The sequence below is a fragment of the Amblyomma maculatum genome, chromosome 6, assembly GCF_055883805.1.
Source record: "Amblyomma maculatum isolate TAMU_Amacu chromosome 6, ASM5588380v1, whole genome shotgun sequence".
Lineage (NCBI taxonomy): Eukaryota > Metazoa > Arthropoda > Arachnida > Ixodida > Ixodidae > Amblyomma > Amblyomma maculatum.
This window is the reverse complement of record NC_139349.1, coordinates 148121871-148141384: the sequence shown is the minus strand read 5'-3', so window position 1 is coordinate 148141384 and position 19514 is coordinate 148121871. Positions and strand designations below refer to the sequence as shown.

The 19514-nt window shown below is 46.5% G+C and overlaps 1 protein-coding gene across 1 annotated transcript in view; it reads left to right on the top strand.

Moving 5' to 3' along the window:
- The first annotated feature begins 19026 nt into the window (after window positions 1-19026).
- The window catches only part of LOC146186990 (thiopurine S-methyltransferase-like), a 54717-nt gene continuing 54229 nt past the window's right edge, over window positions 19027-19514 (top strand). The window contains exon 1 of the mRNA XM_084608157.1: window positions 19027-19052. Within this exon, the coding sequence (XP_084464283.1) occupies window positions 19027-19052 (26 nt within the window). The remainder of the gene's footprint in view (window positions 19053-19514) is intronic.

Sequence of the window (19514 nt, the reverse complement as noted above, 5' to 3'; positions counted from 1 at the left end):
TCACATCATATGAATGGGTGCGCCTCTACAATAAATGGGAGGGCGAGACAAAACTTACCAATGTTCTTTTTGTCTTACCGGTGTCGCTAGTATATGATATCGAAACCACGAGGGCGACATGTGTACTTGGGCCGTCTTGAACACGAAACTCGCAAAGCTTTTGGTCCGCAACTGTCAGGAAACTACGTGCCAAACAGCGCTTGCGCGACCGGTAGCAGAAGGTTGGCGAAAATTTACTAGCTATATAGGCGAAGTCGATGCCTCATCACATGCTCGGAATATAACCAGCCCTTATACATAGCATTCATTGGTTACGAAAAGCATTGGACACAGTTGAAACCTCGGCGGTGAGGCAGGCATTGCGAAATCAGGGGAGGCAAGGAGACACAATCTCCCCAGTACTATTCACAGCTTGCTTAGAGGAAGTATTCAGAGACTTGGAATGGGAGCAGTTAGGGATAAGGCTAGATGGAGAATACCTCAGTAATCTGCGAATTGCTGATGACATTGCCTTGCTAAGCAACTCGGGGGATGAACTGCAATAATGATTGATGACCTACACAGGAAAAGTAGAAAGGTAGGCTTGAAAATCAATATGCAGAAGACTAAGGTAATGTTCAACAGCCTCGGGAAGGAACAGCACTTTACATTAGGTAGCGAAGTACTGGAAGTAGTAGGCGAATATGTCTACTTAGGATAGGTAGTATCCGCAGATCCGGACCATGAAAAGTAAATAACAAGACGAATAAGATTAGGATGGAGCGCTTTTGGCAAGCACCCGCAGATTATGACTAGCAACTTACCGGTATCGCCCAAGAGAAAAGTACACAACAGTTGCATCTTACCTGTACTCACCTATGTGGCTGAAACGTGGAGGCTAACCAAGAGAGTTCTAGTTGAGGACAGCCCAGGGGACTATGGAACGAAAAATGGTAGGGGTAACATTAAGATATAGGAAGCGTGCAGGGTGGGTCAGAGAAATAACTCAAGTTACCGACATTCTAGTGGAAATTAAGAAGAAGAAATGGGCAATGGAAGAACATGTAGTGCGAAGAGAGGATAACCAATGGTCGCTTAGGGTAACAAACTGGATTCCAAGGGAAGGAAAGCGTGGCAGGGGGCGGCAGAAAGTTAGGTGGGCGGATGAGGTTAAGAAGTTCGCAGGGGTTAAGTGGATGCAGCTAGCGCAGAACCAGGTTAAATTGAGAAATATGGAAGAGGCCTTCGCCTTGCAGTGGGTATAATCAGGCTGCTGCTGGCGATGATGATGTTGGGTCATGCAAAGGCGTTCACATGAACATTTTCGAAGGCCTCAAGGTAAAACACAACTTGATAGAGATCGACAATGAAGGTTTTCAGATACCATTAGCTCGCGGCTTGCACACGGTTAGTGCAGTTATTCAGGCTCTGCCAGAGCCTCAATGAACGGCCCAAGTACCGTGCATTGACTCGGCAATCGCAAGCGCAAGTTGACTCGCTTGCTGGTCTGACGCCTGCAGCTCACAACACCTGTGTACTGTACCAAATCAAAGACTTCGCACATGAAGAGGTAACTCGTCAACGTTGTCTTCTGTTTATCCCTCAAGAGGCGTCGCCTGATGGCTGCTACGGTTTTCGAACACGCTATACAAGAACATGTTTTTGAGGCGTTTTCGTCCGTCCACCCTCCGCCGCCTGTCGCCGCGGCCTTGATTTACGCTGGCACTGCTAAAAGTCCTGCTAACGGTCCCGTGCCTTACGCCGACACCGCCCCAAGGCCACTTGTCGGTCTACGGACTTCTGTCGACGTCCTGTTACTACACCCGCCATCTGCCTATCCTTCACGTTTGTACCCGTGGAATCGTCGGCAGCTTTTCTGCGACCAGCTCGGGTAGCAAGCCGTCTGTGGCGCACAAATGCCAACCGATTGCCGATTGTCTAAACATTCACCGCTACTGGCGTCGCGATCTGCATGTGTCAGCCCCACCTGCGCAAACTGTGGGGTAATGGCCCTCAACGCCTCAGTATTCCGCGCCTGTCGACCAAACGCCAAGTCGTCCTTTCTCTCCTGATTGTTCAACCATATCCAGCGGCCACTCCCCTCGCCGCAACGCCACTTCACCTCCCCGATGTGACGTCGTTTTAATTTTATATTAGAGGAAAACTAGGTGCCGCAGTTCGTGACGCAAAAACTGCCCCCTCGTCAAAATGTCGAAGACTTCATCGATCAACTACGGACCTTTATGATTTATTGATGCTTTTGCTGACTGTGATTTATGAGGGCTCTGATTGACCCAGTGCCGTGATTTCGCTAACAGGAGCAAAGTTTTTTACCTCTTAAAAAATTCAAGACGCTACTGTCCGAATTCACGCTGAACTGGGCCGTTAGCAGCACGCAACGCTCGAGTTAAGGTGTAGGACTCAGTGCACGTCATCGAATTTCTTGCGCTTCCTTCTTCCTGACATCGTTATTTTAAGTTAGCATTTCTTTTCGCGTCACAAAGCTGTAATCAACTATGCTCGCCGAATTCAGCTGGCGCTGAATTTGGGTTTTTCGCTTTGCCGGACACCTTGCCGGGCATTGCTCCTGCTCCCTGCGCTAAAGCCCTCGTCACCGAAGACGCCAACCTTTCTCCCAGCTCCACCATGCTTGTAAGCATCTCTTGTTATGCTGCCTGAGATGATGTTCTCTTCGCGCCGGTCTATATTTCTCCGTTGCAAGCGCCTTGCACTTCCCTGTGCAGTGCTCATTATTTCTGCTGGCCTTTTCGTGCTATGGGTCTCGTAACCGCTTTCCTGCACTACTGCTTTGCGCCATGAAGAATGTTCATCATCGTTTGAATGATATCGGGACGGACCATCATGGGCTTTGCTGGCTAACCTTCATGAAAGGCCCTTCCGGCCGCCTCACAAGATGGGCTGTTTGTATGTAGGAATATGAAGTTGGTGTCGCCTATCGCATCGGCCCGAAGAACCAAAGTGTCAATGGCCTTTCTCGCTGCCTGCTTCCTGTTGAGGTAGATAGCATCTCAAAATTCGAAGGCTCTTCGCGATCGCTTCACATCAGAGACGTGACATCAGTACAGCGCACAGACCATTGGATTGCATGTCTGCTTGATTTCCTATCCGACACTACGGAGGCTTCTCCATCATTTGTTCTCTGCCATAAGGCTTCTCACTTTGCAATCTCCTTTATTGCTGCAACTGGGTATTAATTATTCATCGCCATCTACGCTCACTAGTCTGTGATTACTTCCACGCAGACGCATAATGCGGTCATGCCGGAGTCTTCACTGCATACAACCGGATCGGGCTCTGCGTGGAATGACGTGGAACTACTGACCTGGAATGTCTATAACTACGTCCTCAAGTTCATCCGACCGTCCCTGTCCGGGCAACGTCGCAAGCCCTCTCACTCGCCTTTCTGCTGGAAAATTGCAGCCACTGCCTTGCCCACAGCACCCCTTCGACCGCGTGGGTATTGATTTTTACGGACCCTCCCGTACAATTTCGCCGATAACCGTTGGAATATCGTCGCAGTTGATCATTTGACGATGTGTGTAGAAAACGCTACCCTTCCATCCGTCGCGCCGTCCGGCGCAGCTTCCTTCAATTTAAAGTGATTCGTCCTTAGCCGAGGCGCACTTCATGAACTGCTTAGTGACAGAGGACGGGAATTCTTATCGAGTGTAATGCAAGCTCTTCTCAATAAGTGCAACATGATATCGCGAGCCAGTACCGCCTACCGTCCGCAGACTAGCAGCCTCACGGAACGTTTTACCCGTACCCTTGGCGATATGCTTTTTATACGTCTCATCCTAGCACTCAAAATTAGTCACCTGTCCTTCCGCATGTCGCATACGCCTACAATACCGCAATGCGGTTGACTACCGACTTGTCTCCCTTCTTTCTTCTTGACGGCCGTCACCATTCCGCTACACTTGATACCATTCTCACTTGCCACCCTGATGCATCTGAGTATACTCCAGCTTCTGAAGCTGCCCGATACTCAGACGAATGTAGCCAAACTCGCCCGCTCCATCACCACTGACACCCAGTATTGCCAGAAATCCCGCTACAATAGCGATAACACGATCTTGAACTTGTCTTCCGGGAGTATCGTATTGCTCTGCATTTCATCCAGTATTCGGTGTCTCTCCTGGAAATCTTGACAAGTTTCACGGTCCTTACCAAGCCGTGGATTACTCCTTGACTTGCGCTTCTGATCTTCGCCAGCGAGGACGCGAGACTGCTCACGTCTGCGCCTTAGCCGTGCTATGAGCATGGAAGTTATAAAAAAACTGCTGGCCCGGAAGGAACGCCCGCAGAATGAAGCCTTCGCGACGCATGCATCTTGCGGAGGCAGAAATGTGAGCCAGCTACAAGGTTGTTCAAGTGCCCGGCATGCAATACGATTAAAACAAACATTGTTGGTTCATGCGTGGCTTAAGGTTGTAAGAATCATGTGGAAAGGAGTCAAACTCAGATTTCACAAAATGCGCTAGTTAAAGCTCATTCCGAACTGGCCGTGCTCCTTGCATTGCGGCGTGTACATGCGAACATGTAGCTGTTGTTTCTTTTTTGCTAGGTTTGCAAATGATCTTGAGGTGCGAACACTTTGGGAACGAGCTATACGCCGCCGCAAGTAAAAGGCGGAGACCGCTTTGTTCGGGTAATTTTACTCGAGAATTCATTGACTGCACTGGACAAACGGCACGGTTGCGTATACGCTCTGTGCTGGGTATGTTATTCTCGGAGCGGCTACAGGCACCGCTCATCATTATATAGACTCGACACAGTTTCTTCTCTGTATTAAAGTATAATGGCTGATACATCTGAGCGCGAGTATAATGGAGGTGTACGTATCGTTCGGCAGAAAAAATGTCGCCGCACTACAGAACTGACAAACACTTGTTGGAAAAATTATGGTGCTTGTGTGGCGCTTGTCAGGTAGTTGCGTCGTATGTCGCGACGTGTGAAGTCTGATGAAGTGTGGATGCATCCACACTTTGCATCCACAAAACTACAGGACCGTGTCAAAAATACGACAAAATATTTTGCAGTTCTGTCGTAAACGTCAGATTTTTCTTTAGATCTTTAATACTTTTCTTTAGGTCTGTAGTTTTCTGTAGTATGTTTCTGTTGTCTGTAATTCTGTAGCACGTATCTGTTGTAACTACAGAAATATCTGGTATTGCTACAGAACTTTCTGTTGTCACAACAGGTTTCTCGTCAAAAACACACAGAAATTGTGCCGTAACAACAATACATTTGTAGTTTTTTCCGACTTGGTGAAGTTAGATTACGAGTCGAATAAGGAGGATTAGGTGTAGAAAATTGAAATAAGGTTTCATTAGTTTATATTAAAGGTGACTAAGGGGCAGTAAGGGCGTATTAGGTTTATTAAGCCCAATCGTGTTAGAATAAGGCAGATGAAGTTGTTTTAGAGTGGGTTAAGCCAGAATATTGCAATTTACGTGACGATTGCTTTGGATTAACTTAGATTATGGCACATTACGATTCATTAAGGCGGGATCACATTGAATTATTGTGAAATATGTTCATTAAGGTGACTAATTTAGGCTACGGTAGATTAGGTTAGATTAAGGAAGAACTGATTTTGCTTGCATGTCAGGCAATTAGTAGCCCTCTGCTTAAATTAAGTGATTGGTAATTAAGCTAACAGATAATGTGCTGCATCGGGTGAAAGCAGAATTTGAAATTCGTCAGAAAATTTATTAGGAAACAAAGCGTCTAGTGCTAGCAGTGCTGAGCACGTCGCTAGAAAAAACTGTTTTCTTGGTCCAATCAGCGTCGCATTCTCTACGATTCTGGGGAAAGCATGTCTAAAAAAAATAATTTTAAAAATATAGTGAAAATCTACATAAAGTCAGAATTCATCACTGAACAAAAGAGTGGAATATGTTTAGTACAAATCACAAACTGAGGTCCGTTCTTTTAATTCTTATCTTATTTAAAACTAAGGACAGAGAGAACCAGAGTGTAAAGTGCACTTTTAACTTCCCTAAACGAACTTGCGATACACCTCTTATTGCCTGGTGACAACACTGGAAGTGGCGAGATTTGGTTATTTATTTATTCTGTTGTTCGGAGATGTGTGGACAACGCTATGTTATTCGTAAGGTTTAGTTCTAAGTATTTATACCACTCAACTTCGCAAATTGTATTGCTACAAAGGTGATAAGCTTGTGACGCGTCGAAGAGCAGCCTTTTCCGTTTAACCTTACTGCAGACCCATGCTTTGGCGATAGCAAAAGTGGTATTACAACAAAACGAATGAACAGTAAAAGCAACTATACAACAAAATCAAGAAAATTGTGGACACTATATCAACTCTGGTCATCTTAACAAAAAGGACAAAATTCGTAACGCATACAACTCAAGACTCCTTTGTCTGGATAAAAACACATTCCAGTTCTTTCAGGAAATCGTTTGATTCAGAAACAATTGGTGGATGTTCGTCCTAGTCCTTTACTGTTCTAGGAAAAAACTGTTCTCATAAGAATTAATTTTTGCGAACATTGGAGCTAGCATGCCTTGAGTAGATTGCCTTGTTCTTCTAGTAGCAGCTTGACGGAAGCTATTCGGAAGGTTTAGGGGAACTTTCCCTGACAGATATTTATGAAGTAATCGAAATCGACGTATTTTTAGCCGTATTTCTAACCTTGGAATCTGATGTCGTTTCATAAGCAAAGAAGGCGCATGCAATCTTCTGAATTTGCAATATTTGTACCTTACCGCCTTTCTGCGTTTTATACGTTCCAGTTTTTCTATGTCCTTCTTGGTGTAAGGATCTCACCGTAGTGACGCATATTCCAAATTGGACCTTATACATACATCTCATCTAAAAGCTTAGTACTCACGGAAACATTTCTCAACTTTCTTTTTAGAAAGCGTAGCTTTTTAAAGGCAGAGGAACAGATTTAGGAGATGTTTGGACCACGCTAGATTATTCGTAAGGGTTAGTTCGAAGTGTTTATACCTCTCAACTTCGCCAATCGTATTGCTGCAAAGGTGATAAGTAAATATGCTGGGAGACTTCTTTCTTGTGACGCGTAGAGGAGCAGTCTTTTCCGTATTGAGTTCCGTACTCCACTTTGCACACCAGCCATCAATTGCCTCAAGAGGCGCCAGCAGAGAAGCATGTGCTTCCGCGCACGTGATCTTTTCAAAAACAAATCAGTCGTCTGCGAACAACCTGGCAGAAACATCGTCTGACAATGCTTCTATGAAATCATTTATATAAAATAAAAGTCAACAGTTGTCCCCAGACGCTTCCTTGAGGAACTACTGGGATGATAAAAATGCATGCTGCCTGAACAATTGTGGACTGTATTAACAAATTTCTGTCTGTCTTTGAGAAACGCAGAAATCCAACAAACCGTGTCCGACGGTATAGACCTATAAACGCTGCAGCTTTTGATGGGGCACTTTGTCAAATGCCTTACAAAAGTCTAATAAGAAAGCATCACACTCGCCAGACATGTAGAGAATGCACAAAAGATTATGAATTTTGTGGCCAACTGTGGAACTGTAGAGAGACCTTATCTAAAACCATGCTGGTAAACGAAGAGCACGTCACGTTCAGCGACATATTTGTACAAGTAACATACAATAACCTGCTACCAAAGCTTAGAGCACTACCTGGTGTTGGAAATCGGGCTATAATTAGTAACTAGCAGGCGACTTCTCTTTTTATGTATGGATATAACACAGGCTTTTCGCCAGTCATGTGGAATATCGCGTGACCCAAGTGACAAGTTGAAAAGTTCTATGAGGAATCGAGACATATGAGGAATGTCATCCGATCCACTGGATTTCTTTGCAGTGATATTCCGAATCATCGCCTGAACACCCTGGCGGGTGATGATAATATCATGTCAATAACCCAATTTGAGGATGTTGCCAATTACCGATACTGTCCGGAAACCTATTGTGGAGGCCAGTGCACTAAAGTGAGGGGTAAGCTTCCTCTCTCTGCTGGCTTAATAGAACTAAAACAAAAGCCTCCATTCCATAGGTGTGCATCCTGCTATAGACAATAGTACACTTGCAATATTTGTCCACTTGCGATATTTTTCCACATGCTGTCCCGGGATATAAAGCATATAAAAAGAAAACGTCGTCCAGTGGCATTATGTCTGTTTCTTTTTTTATTTTAATGCCCCATAAAACTTAATGACCTGGCTTTCAAAGCTGCGAAACGTTTGAGGAAGTTTTAATTGGTTCGGCAAGTTCAACGTTTGTCGTGTGTTGTCCTTCCTGTCTCACCACGTGCCGTTGTCGTTGGCTATTAAGCTAGCGTGCCCGCCCGCAGCAGTTCTCTGAGCGTGAAGCTATCCCAGGCACTTCAGCAAGTCTGTCTTGCTGCCGCAACAGACTCCAACTCGGCTCAGGTTGCAATTATTGCTGACGAATTATGTACGGAACGGCGAAGAATGATGGGTATGAATTCTGGAGCACCGAGTGGAAGGAAGGGCGTGCAATTTGGCAGCTCCCCGGAGTAATGAAGTGAGTGCATCGCTAAAACGTCATTGTGAAAACTACATTTTTATTCCCACGTTAGGGAAGGAAGATCGCCGAATGATGCTAGTGCGTGTAGCATCGCACACAAAAGCGCGGGCATAGCACTGAAAATCTGTCTCGGTAGTGTTTCTTGCTGTATTCCGACTTCCCAGGTTCTTTGGTGTTTTGCATGCATTGTCCACGGAAGCTGCATACGGTTCAAGACAGAACGTTGCCATACCGGTGCATAAATAATAGCTTATTATTTCTTATTTAACTAAAACATTGCATCATTCGGCCTCTAGGCTACACATCGACAATAGCAGGCTCAGCAACACACTGAAATGAATTTTGCACTATCACTTATTGGCAGCCTTATGCATAAAGGAAAACGCCTCTTTTTCATAACATAACGGCCATAACCTGACGCGGTGTACCTACGAAAGCAAGCAAGTTAACACAGAAGGCGCCTTAAAGTTTGAAAAAAAAAAATGCGAAATAAGAAAATTAGAATGAGAAATATATATTGAAGGAAATAGTATCAAAAAATGCAAGGAAGTAAAACGTCTGTTACAAATCAACTTTGATTATGACGATGTGCAACTACAGTAAAAAAGTAGGAAAGCATGCGAAGGAGTAATGTGGCAAACTAGAACTTCTACTGCCATTGGTGTGGCTGATTTCAGTTTTGTAAGCACCTTGCTTTCGAGGAATAACCGACTACTTGCGGACAAATTTCTTTCGCATCAATCACTATGATGCCTCATAAAGTCTGTCGTCTGTTCTGCTCGCCGATTGAGCTAACACATTCCTATAATTGCCATATGTAGAACTCGAGTCGATGTACAACTCCCTGAGCGCTTGTCAGTAATTTTGTAGTGAACTGACAGGGCGCTTCGTATGTTTTCTCCTCTTGTATTCTTGCTTCCAGTGCGTCTCCTAAAACCTTCTTTTCTTCTCGAGGTCCTCTTCTGCCAGTGGCTCTTGTATCAACGCCCTTCCTGCAAAGGGCGACTAATATAGGCCTATTTCACGGAAAATAGGAGCTCTTAACAGATTTTTTTTAGTTCGCAAAGAGGTGGGATCGGTGAGGATGAATGTGGGAAAACACGCGTCGTCATCGGGTATGGCTACTTTAAGCATCCGTGTGCGTAGCCTCTCAATTGTCATGTCGTGCGCATAGAAAATTTCCAAGCAAGTGTTTTCTTCCAAGATGGGGCGCAATGCCGATACCAGCGCATATCCTCTGCTGCTAACTGTCCTTCCACATAACCTTGAGTTCATGGCCAGCTGGAACACTGCGGCATCATACAACAGCACCACACATGTTCGTTACGCGCGAAAATGGGCACAACAGTTTCTCCCGCCTTGAGGCGACGAAGATCCCCCCCCCCCCCCCCCGTAATGAAGATGTACTCTTATGACTAAGTACAATGCCTACTGACTAGCTACAAAGCACTGATCCTTGTACTTTGAATACTGCGCTCCTCCGGCTTGATAGTCCAACTCGTAGCTGCACCATGTACATTAACTAAGAACTACTTGCTTTTGAAAGAATGTCAGACAAGCATTACAAAGATTTCTAAAATCAGGAAAGAGCAAGTGAGCTAAATAGGGACTGACTAACTGGCTTTTCCTATATCAAGCTGTGCCATGCATTGTTTTTTCCTATACAAAGCAGCTCACTAAATGCGTGCCACACATTTCTCAAGCTAACATAACCAGCCTAGAGCAAGCTCTTGCAGGCCAATGATTGCATCCGAAATATTTTACTTATCAAAATGTAGTTTGCTCCGAGTGGAAAAATACTATATTATTTTCCTCAAAACAAAGTATTTGGCTTCAAAACTGGTAGTGCCACAATGGTAGAAGCGGATATTAAGCTTTAGACGTTCAACAGTGCTTTCCAGAATAAATATAAACCTACAATTTGGAACAATTCACGTGCACGACTTCATGGCTTGCATAAATCGACAGCGAAGCTCGGTTAACTTTTCTTCGGAAGATTTTACTAGAGCGCATTGAGCGTCTCCTTCGAACACGCCTCGCTGTTAATTCCGGATAACGGACAACATTCAGCTGCCGTCCTGTTCATATTGTTACGGACGACATCAAGGAAGAAAAAGCGGGCAGTGGCGCGGACAGGAGCGCTCGCGCTAGGCCCGGCAACATTTTCATTAAATGTCATCTCACTGTCATCGACCATCTCTCTGTCCTCTATTCTCCTGTTTTCATCGGCTTGCCGCATCGTAACAATATTGTTGCGGACGACAAGGAAGAAGAAGCGGGCAGTGGCGCGGGCAGGATCGCTCGCGCTAGGCCCGCGAACATTCATTAAACGTCATCTACCATCGTCATCGGTCATGTTCTGTCTCCTGTCTTCATCGGCTTGCCGCTTCGTAACAATAGGATAGAAAGGCTTCCCAATTTGAAATGTGTTTCGAGACAGATGACAAATAAAATGCGTAACACCACAGCTACTCGTTCTCTGCGATATTATGGATCGCCATTGACGCCCACCAGGCTACAAGCACATGGCGATAAAATTGGAATAATGATGTTCATGAAGCTATAAATAAAAACTTGTAGCCGCAGTTCATTGCCGTGATAACCCCATCGTCAGTGGTATAACTTGATGAAAGTGAACATTAAGCGATTTTGTATTAGAAATTACGGTAATCGGATAAAACTCAAAAGTTGCGAGGCCAATTCCTCTCAAAGCAGACACCTGAGGCAAATGCGTCATTTAGTTAACAATATATCAAAGGGTAATTCTTTAGCGTGAAATCACTAGGTGTTGCCAAGAGCACTCGCGAATCGGGACTGAATTCTCCGTCATGACAACCGATGGAAGTGAATGGCTGGAAAGTCTCCTTTGAGGAGTTTTTGGCGTAGCGCTCTTTCGCTTTATCCGTTTACAGGTAGCATCGACTTTCCGCCTATTGAATATGACATGCTCATGACTAATTTGTCGTTATGCCTTCGTGTGTCTCAGGTAACTCTGTCATAACAAATTGAAAAAAGGCAAGAGGAATGTATCAGTCAATCGTCAATACTGATAGTACACACAAAAATCGCATTTTTTCATAATATTTCATGTGCTCGTAAAAGCTTCTTTAGGGTTTTTATGCTTTCAGAGCTCTCCTGCTATCGGCTGTGAGGGATTTTTAGCCTTTGACGTATGATTTGGCTTTCGTGTTTGATATTCTGCGTATGTGCGTGGAAGCTGTGTGTCAAGTAAATTGCTTTAAACGTGTTTTGGTTTCCGAAATAAAAAAATAGTTGCGAGTCAGCGCTTCTTTGTGTGCATCATGATCCTCTGTCCGTCGTCCAATTTCCCTGTCTTCTTCCAAATAGGCATTCAAAAGTTTTCTTGACCATGCTAGAAATCCCTGAGATCTTGTAGGCGCATATTTAAGAGCCATCAGCGTGTCAGAAGCATTACGGGAACCACAGTGCTGTCAAGGTTTATACTAATAATCAGTCTTGGAAGACGTCGCAGAAGACGGGGACTAAGACTAACGTAATCCAGATTCCTTTATTTCGTGACAATACGGCTCCGTTGAGCTCAACACACACTGACGCGGGGTAATTTTGGACAAAGCGATGAAATTCAAGATTAGGCCAGTCTCGTTCTTAAAATGGTGCCGGCAGATTCTGTAATGCACTTTTCAAAACGCTCTTGCGCCCTATCCCAGGTAACAATTTCAATATATTATATAATATTGTCAAAGAAGGCCAGGTCCAGACGGCAAGGTCGTGAAGGCAAGGCAAGGTATGCCGTGTCAGCGTTTAATCTGATGGAGAAAACTCAAGCGCGCGCCGGAGCCGGCGCCGCGGGACGATGATGATGGTATGTACAAGAGGAAGAAGAAGATCATGGTATGTACAAATGAAAGCAGATCCATGGAGGGCTCACAATATTGATACAAATTATAGTCGACGACAAAGCGGAGACAGTCAGTGGCTAGTTGGCGCAGATGACGAAGTTGGTTGGCTGCAATCCTGCTCGGACCACTCTCGGACTTCAGCAGATTTCTAGGCTCAGGGTGGGCTTCTAAGCCCTGGACTTTTGGCGAAATACTTACAGTCTGGTGGAGTACGCTGGGTACGCTTTCCCACGTTTACACGCTTCACGACGGATCTGACTCAGGTCCACCGGCTACTCAGTCACCGCCTCCATGGACAGGCACCTGAGTTTAAGCCCCTTTTCACCCCCACAAGGATGACGCAGCCGCCCCTATTGAGCCACTCCGACATGGCCACTGATCCCAGGCTCTCGGCTCCGATCCTCTGCCAGCCGCCGAGAACAGCACCAACATTTCACGGCGACGTCTTCGAAGACGCTGTGGATTGGCTGGCGACCTTCGAGCGAGTGGCTCGTTACAACGGCAGGAGTGACAAATATAAGCTCAATAATGTTAACTTTTCTCTTGAAACGTCTGCCCGTACATGGTTCGAAAACCACGAGGGCGCCCTTACCACCTGGCAAGCGTTTTGCCGTGAACTTCTGACCACCTTCCCCTACACAGATCGCTGCGAGAAAGCTGAAGGTGCACTTCAGTCCATAAACCAGCGGCCAAATGAAAGTGTGCGCATGTACTGCGAAGACATGGCCTGTCTTTTCCAGCGCGCAGACCCCAATATGACAAAGGAGAAGAAGCTTCGCCACCTCATGCGTAGAGTTGAGCAGGGGCTGTTTTCAGGCCTTGTTCGCAGCCAACCGCGTATTTTTGCTGAATTCCTCGCGGAGGCAACGACAGTGGAAACGACGCTCCAAAAACGGGCCCGGCAGTACAACGGAGATGTCAGCAGCCTGGCCCCAGATGGTCTTTCGTTGTGCCATAGATTCAGTGCGGACGCTTTAGGTGACCTCATTCGGTCGGTTGGTCGTGAGAAACTCCCACGTTTCCGCCTGTCTCAGATTGTGCCACGACATCACTGACATAAATCGTCAGAGATGAAGTACGCCAGACTACGCATGAATTCCCGGTCACCAACGTACTGCAGCGCTTCTATAAGATGACCACGCAGACGTCCGTTGTTCGTCAAACAGCTGCCTACAGTCCTGTAGCCACGATGCCTCCACTGGTCGGCGACAAACCAACGTACGCATCCATTGCCGGTCAAGCAGCTGCCTGTGGTCCTATTGACCCGACACCTGTGGTTAGCCACGTCAGTCCGCATAACGCATCGGCTCAAGCTGTGGCGCCTGTTCCACGCTCTCGGAAGTCGGATGTGTGGCGTACGGGGAAGCGCAGGCCAATCTGCTACCACGGCGGTGAGGCCGTCACCTTTACCGTGCATGCCCGTATCGCCGAGTGGGACTTCGCGGCTTCGGACCCAATGCGCCCTGTCCACGGAACTGCGAACGGCCATTCAAAATTGAAGCTCATCTGTCGGCCCGTCAAAGGCGTGGGAGATACGGCCGCTATGAGTCTAGATTGTCATCTCCGCTGCGGTACCGTTCCCCAAGCCCTCGTCGAGATGCGAGCTATACTGAGCGCCGTTCTCCCAGTCCACGCCGGGAAATCTAATTCCAGCTTTCTCCGGAGGCAAGGCCGCTGCTGTCGGGAAAACTGAAGATCCTCCACCGCCGATACATTGAAACGCTGATTTCTCACAGTAGCAGGGTAGCGACAGCATCCGACGTGCTACTTCTGATTGGTGTGTGTGTCAATGGACGGAACTGACACGATCGCTTTACTTGATATTGGTGCAGACTATTCAGTGATGAGCCACGCCCTCGCCCAAGAATTGAGCAAAGTTTTGATGTCATGGTAGTACCCTAGCATTCGCACGGCTGGAGATCACCTCATTAGCCCGGCTGGAAGGTGTACAGTCCGAATTGACATCCGCGGTTTCGTCTACGTCGGTGAATTCGTTGTCTACGCCAACCAGGAACCAACTTCGTCATCTACGCCAACTAGCCACTGACTGCTTCCGCTTCGTCGTGGACTATAGTTTGTATCAATATCAATAAAAAAGTACATTAGTTTGGTCTCTTCGATGCTCAACATTAATCCCGGGACACCACACGACGCAATCTGACATAACTGCCGCCCATCAGAGCGCAGCATGTGTTCCTTCCTGCTCAAGGATGGCCACTCGTGATTCATGAAGACACTATAGTTATTCGCTGTTAAGTATTCGTATAGTGCATTCCGGTCAGCCGTATTCTCTGTTTTTGGCAGTTTACGTCAATCCCTTTACTTTTGCTGTTACACATTTCCACGCAATTAAGTTCAGCTTACTGTGAAAATCAAATTGACGTCGTATATAATATTTGAGCAAAAAGAGCCTACGTTTTAGAAAAAGTTCGCTATTCCTTTTTATATTTCTTTATTCCCCTGTTCGAAGTACAAGCTTTCCTAGTTCGTTGTATCTCTGTTTTACAACCCTTCATCTAAAGGTCGGCAGCGGAAATGGAAAGACTGTTTTACACAGAATCAGTTAGGAAGTACGAATGATTGTTTTTTTTTTTTCGCTTTGAACGGCGTTTTTGAAAGGTTTCTCAGAATTGCATTTTATATAGGACTATCGACCTGCTGTGCACGAAGAAGGCTTCTGATAAGTATCCGTAATGAACTAATTCATTGTCCTGCACACGAGTACAGCGTAGCTAGGTTTTCCTTTCAGTTCAATTCGGGCGATAATATTGTTAATAGCTGGCTGTAATAAATTGCTGTTATAAATGTAATGCGGCTGTAACAACAACTGTACAGCAATTCAGTGCTGTACAGCAGTCGCCTTTTCTTCTAGTGACTTACTTCATGCAGACATGCAGCATGGAAATCATGGTTGTGGCTTTTAACCCCTGAGATTGTTTTCCAAATCACTACATTGCGAAAAATTGAAGCCACTAGCGTTAATTTCTCTCTGTTCTGCATATTAAAGAAAAAGCTCGGGGTCAGCACGGACAGAGGAATCCCCGCTGGCTGGATCAGCATAGTCTGCCGTAAATGGTTGTTGGACTTAGATACCTGACATAAAAATTGCCGAAACAAGTTGCTCAACGTGTTTTTGTTACATTCAGCTTTTGATGAAACGCATGTGCAAAAAAGATTTATCGAGCGTGGCTCAACAACGGAAATTTCGAACGCAAAACTCAACTTGTGCTCTACTTCGACACTTGCAAACCTTTCACAGCTGCCATTAGCGACCCTCACAGTGGGGAACATTGGCACCCTCCAAACAAATAACTACTACATGCTCCAACCGGAAATACAAACATCAAGATCATCCAACTGCATTGTGCAAAAGCGCAGGGCCTGCCCTGCGTGCGGCTAGGACTGTGAAATTGTTGCACCTGTGACCGTGTGCAGCAGTTATCCGTAGAATCCGCAATAAAGAACTATCTAAATATGAGACAACTTGGAATATCTGAGAATGTTACGTTTATCATCAGTTTTTATAAAATTTTTGTCCCGGAGAAAAAACTACTGCGGAAGATTTTTCATCCGAAATAATTTGGAAGCAAGTTTTAAAAAGCCATTCACGAAGAGAGAAAAGGAAAAATCGAGAAAGGAAAGATCGAGAGACAGCCGCCGCTGTAGCTGACGAGAAAGTGCATCGCACGCGGTATGAGCAAATCAGACATTCGAAACCAACTGGCGTATTTTGATTTTATTTTTACTTCTGCCTCAGAATTAGCTGCAATATAAAGTAACTCCACCGGTAATAGTTTTGCATCAGCGTATCCTGTGATATATATATATTGTTACGGTGCGCATTATCTAGATGACGACGACGCACTGGTGTGGTGTTGTGAAGAAGACGACGCTCAGGCTAAGCTCGGTTCGTGCTGGTGGTGTGTGCTTCTGAGAGTTATCTGGCGTTTACCGCTGTGTAAGTTTCCCTTAACATTTGGTGGAGGTGCTGGGTTCATCGACATGCGTTCAGGCTACTGGCAAATTGCTGTCGACGAACGGGATCGCGAGAAAACCGCATTTGTCACCCCCGACGGACTCTATCAATTTAAGGTGAAGCCATTTGGACTCTGTAACGCTCCTGCGACATTCGAGCGCATGATGGACTCGCGCCTCCGAGGCTTCAAGTGGACAACATGTTCAAGTGGACAACTTAGATGACGTCGTAGTTTTCTCTTCCACTTTCGCAACCAACCTTGATCGACTTTCTACAGTCCTGGCCGTTTTTCCCCGCGCCGGTCTTCAACTGAATGCAAAAAAAATGCAGCTTCGGTAGGCGCCAAATCAAAGTCCTGGGTCATTTGGTTGATGCAAATGGTGTGCAGTCCGACCCTGACAAGGTTCGAGCCGTGCGCGAGTTCTCTACTCCGCGTAGCTCAAGTGACGTGCGAAGCTTCCTTTGCCTTTGCTCCTACTTCCGCCGCTTCATTCGGAACTTCGCAGACATCGCTCGCCCACTTACCTCTCTTCTGAAGAAAAACGTACCTTTCACATGGGGTTGTGACCAAGCCTATGCCTTCACGACGCTTATTTCCGCCCTCACTACACCACCTGTTTTGGCGCACTTCGATCCTTCTGCACCTACTGAACTGCGCACCGACGCTTGCGGCCATGATATTGGTGCTATCCTTGCTCAATCCCAGCATGGGTCCTCCCGCGTCATTGCTTATGCCAGCCGCCTGCTTTCGTCCTCTGAGCGCAATTATTCAATTACAGAGCGGGAATGCCTTGCACTTGTTTGGGCGTTGACCAAATTTCGCCCTTATTTGTTTGGGCGGTCCTTCTGTGTAGTGACAGACCACCATGCTTTGTGTTGGCTGTCCTCACTGAAGGACCCCACTGGCCGTTTAGGTCGCTGGGCCTTGCGAATACAGGAGTACGAATTTACTGTGTTATACCAGTCCGGCCACTTACACCAATGTTCTGACTGCTTGTCCCGTCATCCCGTAGATCCTCCCGATTTGTCCGACCATACTGCTGACGACTACATTTTGTCAATCTCGGACTTTATAAATATCGCCTCCGAACAGCGTCGGGATCCTGCCCTGCAACCAATTATAGACCAGCTGCGCAACAACCCCGATTCTTCCGCCAGCATGTTTGGGCTCCATTACGAGACATTATACAGACGCAATATGCGTCCAGATGGCGCGGCCCTTTTACTGGTTGTTCTGGCTCATCTGCGCTCTACTGTCCTCGTCCAACTTCACGACGCCCCTACAGCAGGACATTTGGGAGTATCACGCACGTACGACCGTGTGCGACGACGATTTTTCTGGCCTGGTCTCTACCGCTCTTTCCGTCGCTACGTCGCCGCTTGTGAGCTATGTCAGCGCCGTAAGACACCATCGCTTCAACCTAGTGGGCCCCTGCAACCAATCTCAGTGCCGACTGAACCGTTTTCTCGTGTGGGCCTCGATCTTCTTGGGCCTTTTCCGACGTCGACGTCTGGAAACAAACGGAGTGCTGTGGCGACTGATTATACTACCCGATATGCTTTAACCAGGGCCATCCCCACCAGCTGCGCCTCCGACGTTGCTGACTTTCTTTTGCATGACGTAATCTTGATTAATGGCGCTCCGCGTCAACTGCTCACAAATCGTGGCCGCTGTTTTCTTTCTAAAGTGGTTCCTGACCTTCTCCGCTCATGCACTACTCGTCACCAATTCGCCACCGCCTACCATCCGCAAACAAACGGCCTTACTAAGCGCCTTAATCGCACACTGACCGACATGCTATCTATGTATGTGTCCGATCACCATCGTGACTGGGACATCTCCTTACCTTTCGTCACGTTCGCCTATAACTCCTCACGCCATGATACCGCCGGATGCTCTCCCTCCTTTTATCTACTTTTCGGCCGCAACCCTTTACTCCCCTTCGACACCTTGCTGCCTATTGACAACTCTTCCTGTAGTTACGCTTCGGACGCCATCGCCCGCGCTGATTCCACCCGCCACATTGCTCGAGACCGGCTTGGCGCGTCTCAGTGCTCACAAAAGCGTCGTTATGACCTACATCACCGAGACGTCCACTACCCTCCTGGCTCCCTCGTCCTTCTTTGGCTTCCGGCCCATCGTGTGGGGATGTGCGAGAAACTTCTGCCTCGTTACGTGGGTCTTTACTGCGTCCTGCGACAAGTCACCGATGTGACCTATGAGATCGCCCCTTTACAGCCCAAGTATCCTTCCACAACCCCTCATCCAGAAAATGTTCACGTCGCCCGTCTGAAACTATACCATTCAAGTTCTCCTGCGTAGGCAGCACCGGGACGGTGCTTCTCCCGCGCGGGGAATACTGTTACGGTGCGCAATATCTAGATGACGACGACGCACTGATGTGCTGTTGTGAAGAAGACGACGCTCAGGCTAAGCTGGGTTCGTGCTGGTGGTGTGTGCTTCTGAGGGTTATCTGGCGTTTACCGCTGTGTAAGTTTACCTTAACATATTATTGAAGGAAGATACATTTCCCTTCGACGTGCAGCGGTCAGAGCGACGGTGTGCTACATACTGAAAGAAAAAAGCGTGTGCTGCACATAGTGTTATATAATTTCATTTTGTTGCCTTCTGTACCTGGTTTGACGTACTACATCATGATTCGGGCGAAGTACGATGACGCGTAAGTGTTAGCAGAACAAATTGGCGATTTATTACATTTTTGGCGAAGGCAGATCAGAACGTGACGGGAGCGATGCATTTGGACAGGTCGATCTAAATTGGAGCACAAAGGGCCAAAAATGAAGAGTCAATGGTAAGAGTGCGGGCGCGTTGTAGGGCAACTTGAAATGAGTTACGCTGGCTGTGAAATATGCGTTCTTTAGCTGAACCAAGGAGAAGCATATAAAATCAGCAAAGACTGGCATTATTGCGACGAAATGTGAGATGGAATAATGCAGCATTGTTTCAGCACAGGAAGAATAAAACATGTGAGGAAATATTGGTTATTTATTGTGATGTGATAGCGTCTTCAAGGCCGCTATGCGTCATTAAAATAAAAAAGTGTTTGTGCAATCGTTACGCTCACCAGCTTGAGATAACCTGTGAAACTCAGTTTAAAATTTTGAATGCACTTCAATTCTTA